This window comes from Apium graveolens, chromosome 4, assembly GCF_009905375.1.
Source record: "Apium graveolens cultivar Ventura chromosome 4, ASM990537v1, whole genome shotgun sequence".
In the NCBI taxonomy this organism is placed as follows: Eukaryota; Viridiplantae; Streptophyta; class Magnoliopsida; order Apiales; family Apiaceae; genus Apium; species Apium graveolens.
The window spans coordinates 267,984,913-268,010,066 of NC_133650.1; the positions used below are offsets into that span (position 1 = coordinate 267,984,913).

The 25,154-nt window shown below is 32.7% G+C and overlaps 4 protein-coding genes and 1 long non-coding RNA gene across 10 annotated transcripts; 4 read left to right on the top strand and 1 right to left on the bottom strand.

The window, feature by feature from the left end:
• Positions 1 to 776: 776 nt before the first annotated feature.
• LOC141720951 (uncharacterized) lies at positions 777 to 7,202 on the top strand. The gene is made up of 7 exons (XM_074523663.1): positions 777 to 892; positions 1,027 to 1,070; positions 3,160 to 3,275; positions 4,943 to 5,079; positions 6,197 to 6,344; positions 6,435 to 6,594; positions 6,776 to 7,202. Exons 2-7 carry the CDS (start codon positions 1,058 to 1,060, stop codon positions 6,865 to 6,867), a joined length of 666 nt encoding a protein of 221 aa, XP_074379764.1. The 5' UTR covers positions 777 to 892; positions 1,027 to 1,057; the 3' UTR covers positions 6,868 to 7,202.
• A 314-nt stretch (positions 7,203 to 7,516) lies between these two features.
• On the top strand, positions 7,517 to 13,175 carry LOC141720952 (uncharacterized). Of its 5 annotated transcripts, none has more exons than XR_012574610.1 (5): positions 7,517 to 7,695; positions 8,641 to 9,746; positions 10,864 to 11,241; positions 12,115 to 12,466; positions 12,744 to 13,175. XR_012574610.1 is itself a non-coding variant. In XM_074523666.1 (4 exons), coding segments are annotated over exons 2-4 (1,425 nt in total). In that variant the 5' UTR covers positions 7,517 to 7,695; positions 8,641 to 8,701; the 3' UTR covers positions 12,117 to 12,635. The 5 variants fall into 5 exon arrangements, 3 of the variants coding, with proteins under 3 accessions (XP_074379767.1, XP_074379765.1, XP_074379766.1); XR_012574609.1 differs by lacking the exon at positions 12,744 to 13,175 and adding an exon at positions 12,602 to 12,635; XM_074523666.1 differs by lacking the exon at positions 12,744 to 13,175 and having other exon boundaries at positions 12,115 to 12,635.
• Positions 13,176 to 13,546: 371 nt separating this feature from the next.
• Positions 13,547 to 15,597, bottom strand: LOC141720953 (chitinase-like protein 1). Of its 2 annotated transcripts, XM_074523668.1 has the most exons (4): positions 15,448 to 15,597; positions 14,976 to 15,354; positions 14,614 to 14,773; positions 13,547 to 14,227 (listed from the first exon to the last, which is right to left on the bottom strand). In XM_074523668.1, exons 2-4 carry the CDS (start codon positions 15,349 to 15,351, stop codon positions 13,813 to 13,815), a joined length of 951 nt encoding a protein of 316 aa, XP_074379769.1. In that variant the 5' UTR covers positions 15,352 to 15,354; positions 15,448 to 15,597; the 3' UTR covers positions 13,547 to 13,812. The 2 variants fall into 2 exon arrangements, with proteins under 2 accessions (XP_074379769.1, XP_074379768.1); XM_074523667.1 differs by lacking the exon at positions 15,448 to 15,597 and having other exon boundaries at positions 14,976 to 15,411.
• Positions 15,598 to 16,286: 689 nt separating this feature from the next.
• On the top strand, positions 16,287 to 17,256 carry LOC141717128 (uncharacterized). Its single transcript, XR_012573535.1, has 2 exons — positions 16,287 to 16,422; positions 16,581 to 17,256. It is a non-coding gene; the product is annotated as an uncharacterized LOC141717128 (long non-coding RNA).
• A 2,462-nt stretch (positions 17,257 to 19,718) lies between these two features.
• On the top strand, positions 19,719 to 20,717 carry LOC141719609 (uncharacterized). Its single transcript, XM_074521989.1, has one exon. The coding sequence runs from the start codon at positions 19,719 to 19,721 to the stop codon at positions 20,715 to 20,717; it is 999 nt and encodes a 332-aa protein (XP_074378090.1).
• The last annotated feature ends 4,437 nt before the right edge of the window (positions 20,718 to 25,154 follow it).

Sequence of the window (25,154 nt, forward strand, 5' to 3'; positions counted from 1 at the left end):
AAACTTTACCGTATTAAAATACTCATAAATATGAATTAAACAAGATCACCTATGACTATATCTACTCTTACAGATTAGACTTAAATTAATAATTTGTCTCATGTTACATATGAAACGAGAAAAGTAATAAGGTACGAGGAAGTAATTGATAAGTTGACGTAGAGTTTTATAGAAAAGTAATTGGGGGTAACATATTATACGATTATACTCATAAATTTGATCCAAAATATTTTTTTACAAAATTGTTAAACTCCACAAAAGTGAATAGTATATTGTGCTTGTATATGATTTGATTATTTTTTTTTTCAAATTGTTAAGCACGTAGATTACAGACAAATTTGGGGTTGAACTTGATTAAAAACTTTATGTGTTTTTCTTAATTTTTTTTTACTTTACTTTCTGCACTACATTTAATTAAATAGCTTGTGTTTTTAGATTGCACAACATTTAAGAAAAACTTAAAAAAACATAATTTTTACAAAAATAACTTAAAAAATTGTATATTTTTTTTTTGTAATTAAACTTTTAACTAGAAAATTACTCTTGACCAGTAGTCCTACAGGGGTGTATTCAATTAAGATTTTAAATGATTTTTTTGAATTCTTAAAATATAAGAGATATTTAATTTATATTTTAAAAAATCTGTTAAAATTTGATAATACAAATTAATATTCAATTTAAATTTTAAAAGTTGAAAATTTGATAAAAAAAAATTTATTTAAAAAAATGGTGAATTTTAATAAATTTGCTGGTTTAAATCCACGAACTAAGTACAAGTAAAATCAACCATACAACCCGGTTCTCTTCAATTCACTGACCTCTACAGCAGTACGGTGCAAATTAGATAACCCTAATTTTATCAATCTTGTTCGTTCATCAACTAATTGCACTGGTAATCTCTCTCCCTCTCTCTCTCTCTCTCTCTCGCTCTCCCTCCCTCCCCCCTCTCTCTGTTAGTACTTATTGTTAATTCTCAATTAAATATCAACTTTTTACACTTTGTAAATTAATATCTTTAATTTATAGTTCAATTCCTGGTAAATTACAACAAGGAGCAATGGAAGATTGGGGTAATCACTTTTCCTCTGTTTTTTTCATCCTTATGTTGCTATATACTGTGTACAATTATAGTTGTTGTAATGCAGATTATCTTAAATTCAACTAGTTTACGTGAGTTCCGTTAAATTGCTTTATATAAATCGAGCCAGTTATGTATTTGGGGATTACAGCATTAGTAGTTAATAGTTAGCTATCGATGATTTTTTAGTTGTTTTAATTTTCTATCGGTCTAGTTTTGTCATGTAGCAAGTCTGACTTCTTTAGGTTTTACCTCGGTTAGGTATAGGTTGTAATCATCATTTCTTGTCCTTGACTTGAAGTAATAAGTTTTGGAGATTGATTCTTGTTTAGTTGGCTTTTATGTAGTAACGAGGCTATAAGCAGTCATATAGTGTGTAGCATGAACTGGTCCAGGTGTGGGGAATATGTGGGCTGCTTACTTTGTGATTTAATGATAGCTTAGCCTATCTATTTATATTTGTATTTGTCAAGAAATCAGAATTCAGAGATGACAGATACATAAAATAGAGAGAGAATGAGAAAGTGTCAATGGAAAACTATGACCAATATAATAATGAATTTCGTTGCTTTTGTAGACATTCAAGCACCTCTTCTTTTTCCTCCTCAAAATGTATCGAAATCAATTCGAAAAGCTCTCGCAATATGAGTGTCCCAAAACAAAAGATTAAAACCAAAGTATATTTACTTTTGATAACCCTCTGCCAAAGAACCTGTTTCAAATGATATCTGCTAGACTGCTACACTTTGAAAGAATAGATTTACTCGTAGGCTTCGAATTTTCGATGCCCAAACCTCCAAATTTATATAACACAGATACATGTTAGTCAAATGGTTTATAATTTGACTGTCACATGGTGAGCTCGGTTGGCCTTTGATTGTATCTCTTCGGCCAACTTTGATGTTTGAATTGGTAACATTTTGAAGATCCTCTGCATGGGACCTAAAAATGTAAGCAGATGTTAAATTGTTTGGCTAAATTTATCGAGCAAAACAGTGACTGGGAAGATTGAAGAGATAATGAAAGGAGAAAATGAAGAGAGAAACAATCACTATCTTTAAGTCGAATCTTATCTGCGATCCGATGCTAGCTTGTTCAACTTTGACTATATGCCAGTATGTGGATCATTAATTGTCTGATAGTGTTGTAATATTTTATTATGTACTGTTTCGTAGAGTGTGTAGATGGGGACCTTATTATTTTTAAAAGGTGTCATGGCCATTTTTATGTTCTTATATGACTTTAAAATAGCCTCAAGATAGAATGCAGCTATATCTTCTTCTGTTTTTCGAAATAGTTAAATTATTGGATAAATGTTTTTATTAATAATAAGTGGTGGTCATGGGGGATTACATCACCTATATAGAGAAACCCTAAAATTAAAGCTAATGGACTAACACCTGTTGACAGTTGGGCTTATTATAAATGATCTATTATAATTAAATGAGATTTTAACCCCACATGTAAAACATATGGATATATATCCCATCTATCTCTACATTAAATATATGTACAGTAATAAATAGTATATATATATATAATGTGTGTGTATATATATATGTATATATAAACTCTTCACTTTCGTTCCCTCTCAAGTATAATTTAAGCTAATCAATCAACTTAGCTGATACAGAAGTTTGTATGTTTACATTAGTTTCCGAATTGTGTGAAAATTATAGTTAATGGAACATTTTTAAATTCAAGGTTAGAAAAATGACCTGGTTCTACAATTTTGGTCGAATATGCTCTTACTGTATCTGACTATACATATGCTAGCACCCTGGCTGTCCTTTGGATTTGAGGTTACCTTTAAAGATCGATAAAGTATTAGTCACTAGCACCCTCTCTTTAACTACTATATTCTACCAAATAATTAAAAGATGCCACTATTTTGTAATGAATTAGAAACATCTACATGATTGTGTGAGAAACTGGCTAAGCCAATGACCATATTAAGTACTATTGCTATCAATTATTTTAAAAAATAATTTGCATCTGTATTTTTAGGGGTCTTTCTTCATTGTTCTTAGGGAAGTTTTACCTTGTTTTACATAATCTAAAAGATATATTGAATGTTTTAGATGATGTGCCTCCCCCACTGGATTTAAAAAAGAACAAAGAAAAGGATCCATGGGCTGATGAAGACAAGGATGAAGATGATATCAAGGAATCTTGGGAGGATGAAGAACCTACTCCGGTATTTTTATATATGCATTCTTTAAGGCAGAATCTATACGTAATCACTGCCGATTATTTGTGTATATTCATTTCAGCTATTAAAATCCAAGTTTTTAGTAAGCATACAAGGTATTACATGTTTTCTTAGTATAAGAGCATATACATTCATTATATGCTTTCTTTAAGGCAGAATCTATAAATAGTCTCTTGTAATCATTTGTGTTTGTTTATTTCAGCCATTAAAATCCAAATTTTTGGCAAGAGCATGTTATCCGATGCTTTCTTGGTGTAGGAGCTTCAACGTTGCTTACATAATAATGTTATATGTGGATTGTGTATTTTGTGTCTTAAAATGTCTATTACAGTTGCGCAGCGCAGTGTGTAAAATTGTGTTCGTCTCCTGTAAAGTTCGGTGTCAGGTCATGATGATCAGTTGGGAGTCTGAGAAGGATTTGATCAAGAGAATGAGTCCTATAGACTTGTAATCTTTATTAGCAGTTTCTGTAGAGTGTCACAATAAAATTGTTACTAGACGTTAAGTCTGAGAATTGGCCGGGGCCGTGAATAGTGAAACATTTTTTGAATTTTAGAAGTCTAGTGTCATTTAGCTCTCGCGTCTTCTAAAAATTATCTTTTATTCGAGGTAATTAAGAGGGAAATGTGGATGGCACTACTGGAAAAGGCCATCTGTTGACACACTTATTTAAAAAAAGTTCACATTTTTTTATTTACTAAATATATATGTATTTTATGTATTTAGTTTATAAGACGTGGATTGATTACATTTTTTTTGAATTATTGATTGTTGTTCCCCGTACATACATGATACAATCTCTACAAAGAAACCACTGATCTAATTTATTTTCTCAATGTAGACCTAGTCTGCAACCCAGGATTAAAAAAAGTGAATTCATGACTGTAATAAGACCTTCTACTTTGCATACTGATGCGAAGCAGGAAAATAAAAAGTTGATTGTTATAGGTTTTTATTGTTAATTTGATACAAGTGTATTTGTATTATATATTAAGAATATATTAGAATTAGGATACATAATAATGGTTATCTGTTAGGAATTTAGACAATTGTTTAGATTAGGTTTTTGTTATCCTAGATAGAAGTTTATTAAAACAAGAATATGCAGTCACTTAGTCATCTTATGTTAATCAGATTTTGGGTTTATAATTGATGAGGATCTGAGGATTTATTTTACACTTGTACCAGCTTTGGAGATGGGTTTTCCATATAAATTAATACAGTCGTATATTTATTATTGACTATGACCTATAACTCTGAAAAGCTTTATTAATTTTTTGGTATAATTTTGTCCAGAGAATATAGTACCAAAGTATAATCTGATCTATAGTATAATATTCTCTGTTTACGTATTATTACCCTAAAGGAGTAAAGATTTATACATGTAGGATGATCTTAGTGATCTAGGTTTTATGCTTTTGGGAGATTTTTATCTAATTATTCTTGTTTTATCCTTTTTACTATTTTAATCTTTTGTCCTGCTATAAATTAGGCTATTTCATTCTAGTTCCCTTGTAGTTTTTTTTGTTATTTAAATAATTATGCTACTGAAAATATTCTTGCATAGCGTATTTTGTTTTCTAAAAGTGAAAGCATGAAGTTAAGCACACCAATGATCTTCTGAAGAAAAATATGTGCAACCTTCTTATCAGGTGCCCAAATCTGAACCACCGGCCGAAAAGCCTTCAAAGAAGACTGCAGCAAAAGCTAACAACAAGAAAGGGAAAACTGTTGAGATGGACAAGGAGGAACCACTAGATCCTGTAGCAGAAAAACTGCGACAGCAGAGGTGCCGCATATTTATGTTTGTCAAATTAATTTACGCTATAAGCTAATTAATAATAAGTCACTCTCAGTCACTGCATTGTATGCTGGTCTAATAGCATGCAAGTCCTATTGAGAAAATTTTGTTTTTGTAGAGTAGTGGTGTTAATATAGTAAGGAGTAGCAAGGGCAGTCCAGTATATTCATTTTTGTCTAGTTAGTTACACTTACATCTCAGTTTTTGTCTATAAATACTTGTAATAGTTCTGTGTTTCTCATTATGTGATATATGAAAAGGAAATCAGTTTCCATCAATCCTCTTTCTGTCTCTATTAGCTACTTTCTCTCTCTAGGTTTTCTATCTCAATCTCTCTAAAAAGTCTGTTCCTCTCCCGTTTCTGTGCTAAATCTCTCTGTTTATCTTCTGATCTCTGCTAATTCTCTCTACTTTGCTTTCTATATCTCTTTCTCTGCTCTTATATAACTGAATATACCAAAAATATACAAAAAAAAAACACTAAAAAACCATGGAAAATCTGACAAATTTATAGTTGGATAATCTCTATGACCCTCACTATCCCATTATGGTATACACATTGCAATTGCATCTGAGCCGCTTTAAGTGAAGAAAATGATCATGATGCTGACATATTTTTTGTGCTACCTAGTAGTATGAACTGTTAAGATAAGGCAATTATAATGTCTGTTCTATCATTTACCTAGCTTTACCAATGACTTTTATGTTACACGAGTTCTTTTGTCAGGAATAGAATGCTCATTGTACTTGGTCTCTGGTTTCTAAAATTCTTAATTGTCGGTTTACCCATTAAATTTGACTTAATTGAATTAGGGTCATGATTCTGTTGCACAAGAATATTTCAAGTGATATAGGGAAAAGGGGGTTTATCTTGCATCAGGTTTATAGTTTCTCTTTACGAACAGCACCAGATGTGTCAAGTTATGCTGCATCTTTCCTTGAAAATACTCCATATTATGGAGAATAAAACAGAAAACGAAATTTTTTTTTACTAAATTCACTCATTTCTGGAAACAGGAGTATATATCTAATTTGCCTCATATAATTATTTGCTATCAGGCTTGTGATGATTTTTTGCTCACCACGGATTTTTTCTCCACCACAGGCTTGTTGAAGAAGCAGACTTTAGAAACACTACTGAGTTATTTGGTAAACCAGGCGATGACAAGTCTCTTGATATATTCATTCCTAAATCAGAAAGCGATTTCGTGGAATATGCAGAGCTCATTTCAAACAAACTTCGTCCATATGAGGTGTGTTGAATTTAAATTTGTGGATTCTAGTTCTAATAATTGTTGTTTTCCCCTGTTTTGACTTAAAATGGCTTTTTAACTCTAAATCAGAAAAGTTTTCATTATATTGGGTTGCTCAAAACTGTGATAAGACTGTCCATGACATCTCTGAAGGCATCTGATGCAAAAGAAGTTGCCTCTTCTGTCACTGCCATCGCAAACGAAAAGCTAAAATCAGAGAAAGAAGCCAATGCTGGTAAAAAGAAGACAGGTATGTCACATTCATCTTTTAGCAGATTACGAACTTATGAGACTCTAGTGCAGGTCCTCCTAGTGAGCAAAATATTATGTCATTCTGAACTGTTTGGTGCAAATGTCAGATTCCTACTTTGCCTTCCATGTTTACATACCAAAAATGGATTTATTTTATATAATTCATCCTTGCTCTTCAGGTGCAAAAAAGAAACAGCTGATTTTGGATAAGCCCGATGATGACGCCGTTGTTAGTAACTTAGATTCTTATGATGATTTTGATTTCATGTAACTTTTATAGTTGAAGCTGCCAAATCTGCTGTTACTCCACCAGTATGAGCCAAAGATGATCTCGATCTTGCAAATACAGTATAATAGGGAGATGCGAAGATCTGAAGCCTTTTTTCCTCCAAATTTTGAGACAACTGTGTCATATTTAGAGTTTTTCAATATTTTTTTTGTGGTTCACCAGTTATTTGTCCAATTGTCACATATCTATGTAATAGATCTAAATTTTAGCTGTGGGCTGGGATAATTTAACCGAATGAATGATCCTACCCTGAATCAATGCTTTTGTAACTAGAGGAGTTGGGCTTTAATCTGATTGTGGAGAATGTGTGGGTACTATCTTTCTTCTTATTAATGTTTTGATTTAAGGGAAGCTTCATGATTGAATATTTGATAAACAAATAAACACTCGTCAAACGGATAATTTTTTCCGGTACCGACATAATAGAGATAATTTATTTTTAAATTTGATAAATTAATAATCTCATTAAATAAATAAAATTTTACCATATTGATTTTAACTGTATGTTGTGCAAAATAACTTAAACAATGCGTATTTTTCGAAGAAAACCTTTTAAAATATTGTTTAATAAAACCCAATGGCCCCTTTAAATTCCCAATTAAAAAATTGTCTTGGAGTAAAAAAATAAGAATCATCGATTAAAATATGTTAGGTGTGAGTGTGTTCATCACAAGTGAAGTGAATCCAGAGGCTCTGTTCTAACATTCTTGGTTCTACAACTCAACTACAAGCAAAGCTGTTGTATACACACAAATACACACAAGCTGTTTCCATTGGGACATAAATGCTTCTGTAATAACCTTATATTGGGTAAGAACGCTCAAACCTTAAATTTCCCCCTTCTTTGTATCATCTTATTTTGTTCACAAAACTTTTACCCTTTTGGCCTTTTTGGGTATTTTAAGCTAATTGTTATGGTTGTTTATTTTTATACCCAAATGATTAATATCTAATAATGGTCTCTTTTATTGAAATTAATTAAATGCTAAGATCTTGTTTTTTTATTTGTCTAGTTATGGTTACCTAGGCTAAACTTTACAAATTTTTTGAGTTTGGACTCTAGATAGTGGTAATTTTTTAGGTTGCAAATCTTGGGAAGAGTGAGTTTGTTTATGGTATTAGTATTAAGGGTTTTTTATTTTGAGAGGAAGATAGAACGATTATACTGCATTTTGCAGATTCCACTTTTACTAATGAAAGTATAGGCAAGATCGAAGATACAATGAAGATTGGGATAATAGAAGACTTTAGGATACATATGTCTGTTTCAGTCGACGGTGATAGATCATTTGATCACATTGGGTAGAACTGTTGTAGGTGTTGGCCTGTTGGGGGATCAGGTTTATAATGAATAGTTACAAGCACGTTTGGGAGAACAGGCAATGCAATATTTGTATGGTTTGTATTTTTTGAAGTTCTATGAGAATTGGTGAACATGTAGTCCTTTGTCGAATGAACCTATAGTTATTAAAATAGATTTGGCAGGTTGTCTGTAAGTCTGTTAGAATACAAATGATGAAATGTTTAAAATCTCATCATCTCAAGCTCACTTATCAGAGTTTCTTTTTTACTTAATCAACGAAAATTTCACTTGTCATAATGGTTTCAAAATCTCAGATAGTGGTTCGAATAGAGAGTCATAGTTTCATTTCTGCACTCCCTTTTCCCCCTATTTATGAAGTAAAATTACTTATCATAAATATATTAGTGGTTCAAATAAATTGGATGTGTTTGATTTTAATTTTTGAAATGCAGTTATGTATACATGCTGATTTCTGCTGAACGCCCTCTTCAATTTGGATTGTGAGAAAGGATCATGGAAACCAATGGGCTGCCAACCTTAGCTCGTGTGAAACTCATTGATCTTATAGCTACGGAAGGTCTTCCTTCTGATACATACAGACTTTCTATTGCAACTTTGTCACAGTCACTGGCTCAATATTCTGCTGCTATCATTCAACTTCCAGGAGGTGATGGGGCTCTTTTAAAGTCTTGCTTAGAATCTGCTCGACTATACTTCCATCATAAACCGTCATATCCATCTGCAGATATAAGTCATACCAATGATTCCCTTGAGTGGTGCAAGACATCTGGTTACTATGCTGATTCTCACTTGTGGCAAGAAACGTATGACTTTAGACCAGGCCTTACTCTAACAGGCCCTAGCAATGAGTTCGAGTTCCCACCTGCAGGTTTATCAGACATATTTGTGCTACTTGGAAAAGCAGCTAGAGATATATTAGATGCAATAAGCTATTTTTTAAATCTAAGAAGCTCTGCATTTACTGAAATACTTGACAATGTTCCCTTGAGAAACAGTGATATATCGTCATCGGTGCTGTCTGTTTCTTGTCATGGTAGGCCATCATTTCAGGGAGAACACCATCATAGTTTGACAACCCAAGAGGATGACCATTTAGTTATGTTTTCTGATCCTGAGCATCAGGTTGACAAGAGCCTATTATCCCTTATCAAGTCCGACAAGGCAGGTTTACATGTGAGAGATTATAATGGTCGCTGGGTTCTTGTCGATGGCGACCTTGGTCCTGAAGAAGCAATTATATGCCCTGGACTTGCTTTGTACCAGGCTACTGCTGGCTATGTTAGTCCGGCACTGTACCGCGCGGATATCGGAAATCTTCAGGGTACCATGTGTGGGAGATGTTCAATTTCTTTTAAACTAATGCCTAAATCCTTGGCCAGTCTCAATTGTTCAGAAATGAGGGCAGCGGGGCATGGAGTTGAATCTCAATTCCAGCTTCCAGTACCAGTTGATGACTTCATGCAGAAATCTCACCCGACAGATCAGCTTTTCAACAGGCAAAATTTCCCGAGTTTCAGTTTTGATCCAGCACAAGACGGTTAGTGATATTATTTTTCACTGCAGCTATATGTTGGGTAGTTGCATAACATCTTTTTGAGATCTGTTTTTTTTTTCAATACTAACTGCATACTCTGTGAACTATTGATGGTTTGTTGCTCAATTTAATTCTGGTTCAATCATTTACTTGCAAGCATGTTGAAGAAGCTTGCTAATCATAGGTTACAGTTTATTGGTAAAAAACCGTATAATATGCACCTAACAAGGTAGTTAGCTCTTCCATTCTTCATTCTAGTTGAATCTAAAATGACGTCCTACCGAGGGGATGGATTCATGGTTTAGATGCTATGCTTGACTTTATTTCCTGCACACTTTATGCCTTGTTCAGATATTTTCCGTCCATCCATACCTTCTTTTTATGTTCTTCTGCTAGCCATTTAGGTAAACGTTATAATGATGCTGCTAAACTCTATTTTTTTGCAAGTCGGAGAGTCTGAGTAATACATTTTCTTAGGAGCATCTGGCCATATGACCTGTCTTTTGTTGACGAGTAATAACTAATTTTAAGTTATCTCTATCAGCCAAACAAAAATACCTTTCCGAATTCAGTTTTTTCGCCTTTTTTGTGTTCTAAATTATACATTTTAAACACGCAAACATCATCTTTTGATCGTGTATGATTGCTGCTAAAATGTTGGTTTGTATATGTTAATTACAATATCGCCCAGTAATTAATATATATGGAAATTAGATACTTTTCCGAATTTGCACTTCTGCTTGTCGCAACTTCGTGGTGTGGTCCTTGTATAGCTAAAATGTACTGTATTATGTTTACACAATGCAAAAAATTGTTTATGTCTTTAAGATAGTGATTATTAATCTTCTAGGCTAAAAGAATATTGATATACTAGGCACATGTAAATTAACTGTTTAGGATTGTATAAGAGTTTAGGTACGTTTACTTTACCAATTGAGAAGAGCATGAAATAAGTTTACCTTGAGTTTACTTTATATGTAAATATTGTGATGTCGGCTACTACTATAGTATCCTGTCATTCACTTTTAATGTTAAGTGCACATTCTTATTCCCAGTGCCTATAACTCTCAGTGAGAAGTTTTTAACAACAGGTCCTTGGATCGATGAAATGCTGATACAGGATCTATAAAGCCACCGGTAAGGAAGAGGAAGAACAATTCGAGATGTAAACCATTGCCACCTTCTAAAAGATTGCGGCTAGAAGCGCAGAGAGTTCTCAAAGAAAGGGTTCAGGATATTGCTGATCAGAAGAGTATCAAGTTGAGATTCTGCAGCTTAAAAGAATGTGAGAACCATATTCACACTCTTGATAGCCCATGTGCTCATACAAGAATGGAAATCGGATGGCCTCCTGGAGTGCCATTTGTACATCCCCATGATCTACCTAACAAAGCCAAGATTAGATTTCTCGAAACATATGAACCTGGTTGGACGGCGGCTCATGATATGGAGTTGAGTTTTATTGAACCTGGGCAGTCAAGTCAACACACAGCTAACTGTAACTCTCCTGTTCATATCTAAATACTTCTTAATTCCAGAGAGCTCACTTCCTTCTTTCCCTCCTATATGCCTATACCTTACGCTCTAGTTAATGCAATTTAGACTACTTTTTAAGTTATACAACAGACGACCATCAGTTGGTCTACTGCTGTGTACTCTAATTATAAACATATAAGAAAGTAACTGTCACAATTTATACGTATATATGACTGAATAAAGAGAGAAAAGGCAGAGAGACGATGAACACAAGAGTGCAGTGAACTGTGTGTATTGTCTATACTACTACTGCTGCATTTTCTGATTTGTTGTGTTATACAAGGAAGTCTAAGCCTCTTTATATAGATAAACTTAGCTTCTCTTTAAAGCTTGCTACAGTAACTTACTTGGTGGCTACTCGTGCTGCAGTGATTATGATGTCACCATAGTGACATCATCTCGCTTATGTCATTTCCTAACTAATATTTAACAGTAACGGTTTCATGAACCAGCACTTATTATGCAAAATACATGGTATCATGTTGAAGTCCTGCAATAAAGTTTAAGATCCTCCTTACAAAAAGTTTGGTTGGTTTCATCCTGAAATTAAAACTTTAAATGTAATTTGAGATATATAGAAACTGTTACCTCGGCTGCACCAAAGGTCTCTTAGCCTAGTGCCATCAACCTCATTCCCCCTCTAAGGGACAGAAGATTCAAACCTTGTAAAGACAACGTAAGTGGGTGTGTTGAATTATTAGGAACCATTTGAAACTAATACCAGTAGTTTAGGTAATGCTATGCAAAGGAATATGTAGATATTGATCCTCACATGTATTACTGACTACATCCTCTTAACTACTAATACATTGTCTTTTCATCATATGGTGTGCAGGAACTTTTCTCATGGTCATCCTATAGAAGTGGCTGTACCTTACTGGTCATCCTATAGAAGTGGCTGTACCTTACTGTACACATTTGCTCATTTATTGGACACTTTCTTCCGAATTTCGGGGTTTACATGTGCAGAGAGCCTAATCAAATGTCCAAGGAATGCTGTAAAATGATGAAGACAAGAAAACATTATGTTTTAGTACTTTGGATTTTGGAATAAGCTGGTGTAAATATTTTGATGAAGGAACAGAAAAATATGGAGCGGCGTAAGTGATAAAGACAGCCCAATTTCTGTGGCATTTCAGTAATACACCAAGGATGGTTTTAGGTGTGATCTTTCATGGGAGCTAGATGTAAGTATATTAGATTCTTTGGATTATAATGATTGCTCATAAATTATGGTCACTTGAAATCTTAGTCAGGTGATAACAACTCCATATATAGTAGAGACTGTGTACCTCACCTTTTATCTTGTTGTATAAATACAGAGTGATCTTTTGGTGTACCAATTTGGGCCGTTAACTGAGTGTTTAGCGAACATGTGTGGAATCGCCAACATTGTTCTCTAGTCAAATGCTGAGCATACTTTTATACATTGCTATGATTTTTGTTAGCAATTTATTGTTACAGACACCTCCCATTCCCATTTGAGCATTTGTATGAAGGCACGGTTGCAGAAGGGCCGCACAAGTTGCAACCATTTAGGACAGAGAGGCTTGGTCATCTTCTTCAACTTCTGCAAAGCTCTTCCAGTAACTGTATATTCTGTACAGGCTACAAGAGGTTTGAAATTGAAAAACTTGCTGCTCGTATATATGATGTAGAAGCTCAGAGTATGATTGTAAATCCAACCTAATCAATGATGGCAACTGAAACTTTAGACTATAACCATCAGTGCTGCAAATTAATTTCTATGAAAGTAGTTAGGTAATTTGAGTAAACTATAAAATAGATTAACTATGTAGGATTGTAAATTCAGCCTTATTATGTTCGTTTAAACTATTAATGCAGCTACCTCATTTGTTTGTCATTTGCACACCAGTTGTGCAATAGACAGCACTGTGTTTTGGTCTTTTGATTCCGTAGAACAGTTTGCATAAATTAAAACCTATAATTTTTTCTGACGTATTATGCAATGCTGCTCGAGTGCTCGATTGTTTGGCATGCCTCAATTTTATATTTTTTTATAAAAAAAAAATGATATTTATCATATGAACCTTGAATTGGAGCACCTACTAATAATAACACTACTATAACATTTTAGTCTAGCATACATTTCAAAATGAAACATTTTCTTAAATGTATAATTCAAAACTTAACAAAACTGATTATCTGAATATAATTTAAGACCACAAGAGTTTTTTCAGTACCCAAACTACTGACGAAATATCCTGTAGTTGCACCATATTCACAGGAGTAATATAATACTAATATGTGATAATTATGTTCATACATTTATTTTTTAATTCTCTGGAGGAGTAATGTTGTTCATATATTGATAAGGGGCATAATTACACAATATTCACACAGCTTATAGTAACAAGTAACAACGAACTCAAAATTTATAGAACAGACAAGATAAAAGGGCAAGAAATCATTTCACAAACTTATAACATTGCTCAAACTTATTGAGATATAACTGACCACAATATCTTGGCCCTTGCCTCTTCTTTTATGGTTCTAGTGATTATAATAAATCTCAAGAATCATCTTTACTTGCAGTTGCTGGATTGAAAGCTTTCTGCTCGGCACAGGTGAGGACGTCGTGTGGTCCAGCCTGCTCACGGCCAACCCCCATCAAGTCGAGATAATACTGGTAATGAGACACGATGTTGTTCATGGCATCAATATCTCCTTGACCACATACCATTTCCCCATAAAGAATATTCATCGTGGCACCGAAACCAGGAGTCCGCTTGGCTAAAGTGTCATTTTTGGTGGGCTCCCAGTTGCCGACGAAAGCATCATGTGATGAAGGCTGCCCTTTCTTAATTTCCGTCATCCACCTCCAGATTGCTGCCTGGAATGCAAGGGTAGCATTCTGTTCAATGTATTCTGGATGGTTCAATAGATCCACCTTAAGGGCCTCGCCAGTAGCGCCATAGTTGACATTCCTGTCCAGCAGAAAAGATGAAAAACTTAAATATATAAGTAACCTGATGTAATAAAGTCTACTTAACAAATATATAGGCATCCGTATCATCAATCATGTCTCCCTCAAGTCCTCAGATATTCTCCCCACAAATGCAGCATCGATGCTATTAACTATTGCCTAAGATTTTAAGACACGTTAATTTTTTCATAAACTATGGAAAGAAAAAGATCCGACTTCTTCAATTTTAAAACTCCATTAGCCTTACAAGTACATTTTAAACATATTCGAGATAATAATAGCAGAATCTGGCAACTCACATCTTAATAGTTGAATATACCAATAATAAACTCAAATCAGCTTTCTTAGGAAATGAGGGTTGTGAGAAAAGAAATAAACATTACATACCAGTAAATGGGGAGAGCACCTCGTCCATAGTATTCAGCCCCAGGAGAACACGGGTATGTGTACTTGTACGAATCATCACAATAAGATTGGCTAGGACTTAATTCTCTGTTGTAGCATAAACCCCATGCCAACGGTCCCCCAGTTGCTACTCCATAACCACCTGTACATTTCATCATTAAGAGAGAGAGAGAGGGGTCAATTGAGAGAGAGGGAGAGAGATAGAGAGGGAGGGAGAGGGAGAGGGAGAGAGAGAGAGAGAGAGAGAGAGAGAGAGAGTAGTCAATTGGGAGAGAGAGGGAGAAGAGGGAGTAGTCAATTGAGAGAGAGAGAGAGGGGGGAGAGGGGGAGAGAGAGGAACTTACAGGAGGTTTTACTACCGACATGACCCAAAAAAGCAGCAATTTCCTTCATCTGCATAAGCTTACCACCAGTGGTACCAAAACCAAGAGGCTCAAACAGAGCAGCAGCCGTAATAAAAGACTGATAATCCCAAAAACCAACAGCATGAGCCACAGGTGAATTCCTCTTAGAAAACAAATCCTCAAACTGATAAACCTGAAATAAATCAGAAATAGTCTGATTACAACAGTACTTTGACCATTGCTTACATTCCCATCCCTGGCTACAAACTTTATGCCCCTTCACTTTCTTCACCAATATCTCTTTTGAAGAATCCCCATTCACACTCATTACCATCACCACCACCAAAATTCCAAGAAAACACAACCCCTTCTTCATTTTCTAGAAACAAAAAAAACAATTAAATTAAATTTCTAGCAAATTCTGATTGTATATATACAATAAACAAGATGAAAATGAAAGTACAACTCTCACCAGACTTGTGTTTGTTTGGGGTTGAAGGCACGTAAAGTGTGGGATCAACTATCCTAATCAGAATAGCTGGGGATTTAGTGAATCAACGGTTGAGATTCGCACACGTGTTTGGTGGTGTTGAGAGTAGCCACGCGGGATTTATTATCAAGGTGGTAAGTGTAAAGTGATGATGACGACCCCTCTCTCGCCCCACCTAATTTCTTCTTCCTCCGACACCTCACCACACTCTTAATTTTGTAGGGAAATTTTATATCTTTATATCCGGAGCAAATTTGTTTAAAAACACAAAATTGTCCCTAAAACTTATATACACGCAGAAGGCTTCGTAAACACATACAAATTATACAGTTTCGTTCTTAAGGGGCATATTAATTTCAGATTTTAAAAAATTGTTAATAATTTATGAATTTTAAAAGATTTTCGTTGATTTCAATTTTTCATAAATTTTGATGGAGTTGATCCAAAATCTTGCAGAGTCTTACAGATTTTGTAGAGTTTTTTATAAATCTATCAAAATCTAATGTATTTTGAAGAGATTTCAGGATATTAAAAATGTACTAGCAAATCCATCAAAATCCACAACTTTTTTAAATAAAAGAAAATTCATGAACTTTTGAATACCATCAGATTTTGATGGATTTTTTAAAATCCAAATTGAACACCACCAAATTTTGATTGACTTTTTAAAATTTAAATTGAATACACTCAGATTTTAAAAGACTTTTTACAATCCTTGTTGAATACCTTTAGATTTTAAAGGATTATTTAAAATCCAAATTGAATATCCCATAATTTCTAAAATCCATTAAAATCTTTCAAAATCCCAATTCAATACATCCCAAAACAAATCCTAAAACTCATTGTATAAACAAATCAAAATCACAGTCAACTTAGTTTGAGCCATGGATGAATCTCAATTAACTGGAATACATTTTTATGTTACTCAAACTTCTGAAGAATTATCAGATGATGAAGGTAATTTTGTGTTTAATCCTTTTTTTATATGCTTTAAATTTCTTTACTTAAACTAGAGAAACAAGTGATTATGTATCCTTGTTAGTAGATATGTTTTGTATAAAATTTCATTCATATTGGGTCCTAATTAAAAAAGATATGTCTGATGTTAATTTCAGAGTTAGTTCCATCAATTTAAGTGTCGTGAAGATGTCATCAATTCTACCAAGAGTTTCTACTTAGAACAGGGGTATGCTTTATCAATCAAGTGCTCTAGGAAAGATAAATATGTTATTCTTGGTTGTGATAGAGGAGGGTGTTATTTCAATAAATACAAACTTACTCTTGAGGATGGAAAGGATCTCGGCTTATAAATTGTCCATTTGAACTTCGTGGCAAGAAGCAGGGAAATGGATTTTGGACACTTGAGATGCAGAATACTTTACACAATCACGAACCATCAGTTGATATGTCGGGTCATCCTTCATGTCACCAATTATCAAGTGAGCAGATATTGGTTATTGAAAGAATAACAAGAGCTGCTGTACAAACCCGTCAAATTCTTTCTGCACTTCGACAAGAAAATATTAATACCAAAGCAGTTTCACGGACTATAGCAAATATGAAGTGCAAGCTACAGAAAGAAAGATTAGCTGGCCGAACACCTATTCAAGCTTTATTTGATGAAGTTGGTCAAGGTAATTTTATCTTTGATGTTATGGAAAGATTAAACATTAATTTTTCTCTCATCCAGTGTCAATTACACTTAGTAAGAGCTATCCCACTGTTTATGTTATGGACTACACTTACAAGACAAATCGATATAAAATGTCGTTACTTGACATAGTTGGAATCTCAAGTTTCAATACTTCATTTTATTCATGTTTTGCATTTTTAGAAAGTGAGAAGCGTGATGATTATATTTGGGATTTGGAGGGGTTTAAGAATATTCTTGATCCTGAGTGTCAATCTTCTGTAATTGGGTCCGATAGAGAATTAGCACTCATGAATGCAATTAAGGTTGTTTTCCTAGAGCAGTAAATTTTCTATATGTTTGGCATTTTGAGAAAAATATTCTAGCAAAGTGTAAGGGTTATTTTGAGAAGCAGCAAGATTGGGAAATGTTTTTATCTGATTGGAATTCGGTGATATATTCTCGAACCGAAGAGGAGTATGTGCAAAACTGGACACAATTTGAACTTCTGTATAAAGAGAAAGAAGATGCCACAAGGTATATATAGAGTACATGGCTTCCACATAATGAGAGAATTATTCATACATGGACAGAAAAATGTACGCACTTTAGAAGTCATGTTTCATCTAGAGCCGAAGGTGCACATGCTAAATTGAAGGAATTCCAGGAGTAAAAGAAAGAATTCTAGGAGATTAAAGCACGACTTTCGAATGAGAAAATTTGAACTCTTCATGTTTGCAATTTAACGCTATTTAGAGAGCTGAATTCTCGGGTTATCACATTTTGCTTTAAAGGAGTTGTTCAAACAATGGGAGTTGGTTAAATCCGGAAAAATGTCATGTGTATGCACTGGTCAATTTAAAACAGTCATGGGTCTCCCTTGTGCACACATGTTGATTGATTGGAAAGATAAACCGATAACTACTTATCCACGAGTGTTTGTCGACCCAATTTATAACTCATATTTTCAACTTATAAGATGATAAATTAAATGTTAGTGACGATATATTTTTTCTCAATTTATTTGGATTTTTCGCCTTTTCATTAATTTTAGTTTTAAAAAATATATTTTTAAATGTTAATCTAATCTTAAAATTCACCAATTAAGATAATTATATTTAAAAATTATTTTTTTGATTTATTTAAGTAAACAAAAAATCTAACTTATAAGTAATATTATCCAAACATTTACATAACTTATAATGATTCATCTACTTATCACTTATAAATCATTTATTTGTTTTAAAATATAATTTACTTATTTTAAGATTTCCCAAATGGGCCCTACATATTTTTCTTTCACAATATAACATGTTAAATTGACCATGAGTAGAGTGCACGAGATTGAAAATTTCTCATTATTTTTTCAATACCAGGTATTCTAGCTGGTTGCATGCATCTAATCTAATTTAGAAGAATATTAGGACAAGATCTTCATGACCCATATTTAAATTCGTGTCTTATCTAAAATTAAACGTAGGACATAGGGAATTTAGGATGATGAATTCATGACTGAATCCGCTATGCCTGCGGGATGGGTAAATATTTTCACTAATCTATCATCAGTGAATTCGATTTAAATCGTAATATATTTTTATTAATCTTAATCTTCCATGTATATATACTTCAAATTTTAATATATTCTTTTAAATTTACCAGTGATTTAAATTATTAATTAAAATTCGATTATCATCAACTAAAGTTAATATAAACGTAAGTTATTTACAAAAATTCTACGATATTCGAAGAAGAAAAGTTCGGAAGTTTATGATTAAGAAGAGGCTAATGTAAGACGAGGATTAGAATTTGCTTTATTACTCCTATAAAATAATAAATTTAATGAAATATGTATAGAAATAAAAGAGTTAATATTAAATTTACGTGAAATTTAAACAATTATTCATGAATTTATAAAATCTAATCAAATCTAAAGGTATTTATGAATAGCTTCACCTAAAATATTGAGTTATAATTTCATTTAATTTTTTAAAATCTCATAACATTAAACAACATTAAAATGTAAAATAATTATTTGTGAATTTTGAGTAATATTATATACTCCAAAAAAATCCAATAATTTTTTCAAATGATACGTTATATCTTTTTATCTGTATGCCTTATGTTGAAGACGTTTTTTCATTTAAGGGCCATTTACCTGTAATAAAATGACAACCAATCAATCAAGAATCATTTTGATAAAGTTTTGGGTCAGAGACACTAGCATTTCAAATTTTAAAACCGATAAATATCGGTAGATTTTATAAAAAATTAAAAATACAGGTCAATCTATTTCAATATTTAAATATCTCAATCAAATATGCTCCCTCATTCACCCCACCCCAGTCCCTTCCCATTCCCAATTGAGCATTTTTTATATATATATAAAGCACGATTAAGAGAGAGAGTCTCACAAGTCACAACCATTTAGGACATAGTAACGAAAGCTGCGATGGATTGTTCTCATCTGCCTGAAGAAATCATTTTCAAGGTACTTTTATTAGTTCCAGTACTATCACTTCTTCAGGATTGTAAATTGGTTTGTAAGTTGTGGCGATCTATTATTTCAAACCCTCGATTCATCCAAACCCATCTCACCAATTCTCTCAAAAAACAAGCCTCTCTAATGTGGGTTTCTACATATCTCATTGATGACGGTGATGAAGATGAAGATCCATTTCGAACATGTTACTTGTACGATGTTCATTACTTCAATAAGACTTTTGATTATAATAAGGTTCGTTTAGACCTGCCACCAGAGTTTGCTATTGTTGATATTTCCAAGAATGCTTCTATGCATATTGTTTCCGAACATTTTATTCAGACTTGTAATGGTCTTGTCACGATTGTTGGTATGAATGCTGATGTAATATATTTGTTGAATCCGGCTTCCACACAGATGAGGAAATTACCTAGGTGTAATAACAGGTCTTTTGATATTTTATGGTTAGGCTTTGGTTTTGACCCTCTTTCTAATGACTATAACATTCTTAAGGTTGTGTTTGCGTATCTCTCCCCTGAAGATTGGGCACCAGAAAATCTTGTATTAGAAGCGGATTTGTATTCCGCAAATAATGATTGTTGGAAAAAGGTCGAGGTTCCTCAACCACTGCGTGGTGTGAGGCCTGCTCATTATTCAAAATGTGTTCATGCTAAAACTGGGATGTTGTATATGGAAGGTAATGATGAGATATTGTCGTTCAATTTGCATAGTGAGGTGTTCGAAGTGTATCCCATTCACAAAGATGAGACGCTTTTGAAAATTTCAAATGTTTTTGATTTTAAAGGTTCTCTTGGTATGATGTTCAAAGACGACGTCGATGAAGGATCGGTCGTTAGTTTATGGACACTGGATGATAATGTGTCAGGCAATGTGTATTGGACTAAAAAGTTCAATTTTGAGATAGGTTTTAATATTGATTGGATACATCTTTATTTGGGTGATGGACAGTTTGTTGCGCTAAATCATGAGCTTGGAGTCATCTTTTATGACTATATAAAGAAAGAGACTAAGAAATTCCCCCTGCTAACGTCCTTTCCTGGAGAAATTATTTCAATTGTCAAGTACACCGAAAGCCTTGTTTCACTTGGAGGGTTTAAACCACTTAATCTAAGCGGTGGGTGAACAGTATGCGTGAAGGGAGAATTGTTGAAAGCTGTCTGAGGACCTAATGTGTTATGTTATCTTTCCATCTTTTTTGTTAAATTTTGAAGCTTGCTAAATCTGTATTCTTTGAATTGGATGGTTTATTCCTGAATGTGGTAGAGACTGTGTTTTGTGCATTATGTTTCATGTTCATTTTGCTGCTCCTACTACTTACACACAAGTAGAGAGGCTGAATATAATTTTAAGTTGATCAACAATAGCAGCTGAAACTTTAGACCATATATATCATGTTCAGGTGAAGTGTTCAAGTAATTCAAGTAAACTTTGTGATAAATGGAATTCAATATTTACACTTGTGGAGTACATTGAACGAGCAGATTAAAGCAAATATAAATGGAAAAAGTTTTTCCATCCTTTAAATTGAAAACAAATGGATCAATATATTTAGTGTTAAAATGCATCGTTAATGTTAAATAGTATATGAATACTATTGTAGTAAAACAATAAATAGCTAAATTTTCCTAAATCCTAAAGTATGGATCCCAGATATCTTTATTCACTTCCCAACTATGCTAATAAACCCTAAAATGTTTTTTTAGTAAATCAAAACATTTTTATTATTATTATAAAGTTAGGAATGCAAATTGAATTCAACTTTGTATTCTTTGTTTCGTGGTATTTAATTTTTGTCATCTATTTTGGGTTAGATAAAGGAAGCTTTACTTGAATTGCGGCGACTGATCATTGTGTTCTTATCAATCTGAAGAGATCATGTTTAAGGTACTTGTAATAGTTCCTGTAGTTTAAGAATATTTTAATTCAACGACATTTAATTCAAGTAAATATTTTAAGAATATTGAAAAATTATTCTAGACTGGCATCACAAATGTGTCCAACCTCGACTTAAAGTGAACCATGAAATGGACGGACCTTGACCACGAACACAATGAGAAGATAAAAACAAAGTATTTTTGAATCAGAACTCTATTGTCGGCATACTTTATGTGATAAATAACAAATAAAAAGATAGTCTCATAAATCGAAGAAAGACAGATGATTAAGAAGAAAACAATGTGTATCATGCTCCCACAACCTCGCTGCCCCATAACACAAAATTCTAGGAGGGAACTCTACCGTCTTTGTAAAAGGTTGTAAATCGTTTGAGAGAGGATTGTATTATAGTTGTGCAGCTTTTCAAGTGAGAGACTTGCAAAATTTATAATATATGGATTATCTACTTGTTTTTCTCCCTACGTTTAAGCTATCTGCTATCATCTGTTAAATTATGCACCATGTTTAATTTTCTAAACCAAAACGCATTTTTCTTGCCATATCTACAAACGTATTATGCAAATTTTTTATGCTCCTTGTTCATTTTCACACAGTGCCCGGTCGACAATATATTTAGCATTTCAGCGCTTCCGAAAGGTTCACTCCGTTTTGTCAGATACCATATGCTGCTTACCCTGTCTTAGACTATTTTTTCAGTTGGAATGTTTAAATGGTTCAACCCCAGTCACTTCTCACACTAGTTGTGTCATCTTGATCAATCTAAAAGTGTGCTATGTTTTCTTGCGCTTTTAAATAGAGTTTAGACTTCAGAGCATACAAGCAATTCTTCAAGATTATGTTTGATATTGTAGGCACATGTAAATTAACTGTTTAGGATTGTATAAGTGTTTAGATAAGTTCACTTTGCCAACTGAGAAGAACTTTAAATAAGTTTACCTGGAGTTTGCCTAATATGTACTTACGTAATTTTTGCTACTACTGTACTACCTGTCAATCAATTTTAATGTTGAGTGCACATTCTTATAATTCCCAGTGCCCATAACTCCCAGTGAGAAGTTTTTACAACAGGTCCTTCCATCGATGAAATGCTGATACTGGATCTATAAAGCCACCGGTAAGGAAGAAGAAGAACAATTCAGAGATGTAAGCCATTGCCACCTTTTTAAAGATTGTGGCTTGAAGCGCAGTGAATTCTCAAACAAAGGGTTCAGGATATTGCTGATCAGAAGAGTATCAAGTTGAGATTCTGCATTCACACTCTTTATATTTATAGCCCATGTGCTCATACAAGAATGGAAATCGGATGGCCTCCAGAGAGTTACAAACACTTCCCATTCCCATTTGAGCATTTATATAAGGCACGGTTGCAAAAGGGCCTCACAAATCGCAACCGTTTAGGAGGCTTGGTCATCTTCTTCAACCTCTGCAGTGCAAAGCTCTTTCAGTAAGTCGCAACCATTTAGGTCGGAGAGACTTGGTCATCTTCTTCAACCTCTGCAGTGCGAAGCTCTTTCGGTAAGTTGCAACCATTTAGGTCGGAGAGACTCGGTCATCTTCTTCAACCTCTGCAGTGCGAAACTCTTTCAGTAAATGTATATTCTGAAAAGGCTACGACAAGTTTGAACAAGTCCCTCACTCTCATACCATGTTAAGAAATCAGTCAATCTAAATTCTCAACATATTAGAGTAAGATCTTTACATGATTTTATATTAGGATTCTAATACTCTAATCACTAAATTTCATACTTTTTAGTGACTCATTGTGATTGGCGGTGATTTTAGTGTATGCAGGAATATAATATCCATCATTATTAATGAGAAAGAACCAAACAAATTTGACCATCTAACTTGTTAATTCATATACTAGAAAAACCCAACACATATATACTAGCATAATATTTTCAAAACGATAACATTTTTTAAAATGTATATCCTCTTAGGCCACCCAAATTTTTTATATTTCTTTTATTTATCTATAGTAAATGATATTTTCTCATGGATACTCTAACTATTAACTATTGTTTAACTACTAGGGATTTTTTCTCACACGTAGTGCGTTAAATAAATTTTAATTTTTTTAAAAGAGTTTAAAGTGGATTATTTTTACTTAGATATTTTGTTAATAATATATATAATTAATTCAACCGAGACATGTGTTAATATCTTGTTTTCATTAACGATAGCCATAACAAAGAGCCTCTCGCAAGGATCAAATTTCATTTTCTCAGTAGATAAATATTATTTACGCAATTTTTGTAGGTTATAAATATTTTTTACGCGATTATTTCAGTTGATCGCGGTTTTAACACATTAAACATATAAACTCGAAATCAATTTTTGTCAATTACTCCTCTAGTAGCATTAATACATATTAAATTTTGATATAAAATTTAGTTCAATATTACTCGGCATCGCCTTACGGTGACACCTCGCACTTTAAACTTGAAAAAATAAAAAATGTAAATACTCTTCATAAGATATTTTAAAATATATTAATTGACAACCACTATTTTCTATTTAATGTATACAATTTGCAAAATTAAACAATTACTGCATTAAAATTATTTTTCAAACGTTTTTTTATTAAAAATTCATTTTAATAATACTCATAGTCATCTTACACTAACAACTCCTAATTTAAACAATATTAAAATAATTCTTCAAAAAAATATTATAAAATTAAAATATTTCTTTTCACGACACAACTTGCTCTAAAAAAAATTAAAATTACATCAAATGTAAATATATACTATTAACAAATGAATATATATAGTTATATTCAAAATAGCTGAATTTTTATATAAAATTTAGCTTAATATAACTGAACGTCGCACTTTAAACTTTAAAAAAATAAAAAATATAAATACTCTACATAAATTATTTTAAAATAAATTAATTGACAACCACTATTTTATATTTTGATATATACAATTTATAAAAGTAAACATTAGTGCATTAAAATTATTTTGCAAGGAATTTTTTTTATTAAAAATTTATTTTAATATTACTGATAGCCACCTTAAACTCACACCTCCAATTTTAAGCATTATAAAAATAATTCTTCAAAAAATAGATTATAAAATTAAAATATTTCTTTTCTTGTCAAAGTTTGATGTAAAAAATTTCAAAATTACAGAAATTACCTTAATTGTCAAAATATAAATATATACTATAAAGAAATAACAATTATATAGTCATATTTAAAATAGCTAAATTTTGATATACAATTTAGTTCAATATTACTCGCCGTCGCCGGCGACACCTCGCACTTTAAACTTTAAAATAAAATAAAAATATACATATTTTATATAATTATTTTAAAATATGTTAATTGACAACCACCATGTTATATTTGATGTATACAATTTGAAAAAGTAAACGTTAGTGCAATAAAATTATTTTGCTTATTAAAAAATTATTTTAATATTACTGAGAGCTACCTTACACTGACACCTCCTATTTTAAACACTATAAAATTAATTCTTCAAAAAAATATTATAATATTAAAATATTTCTTCTCTCGACACAATTTGCAGTAAAACAATTAAAATTACATAAAATATAACAATAATTTTGAAATGCGAATAAATATAATTCTTCGAAAAGGTAAACCGTGTATGCATATATTTTGAAATGCATATAAAATATCACATAAATATTCAC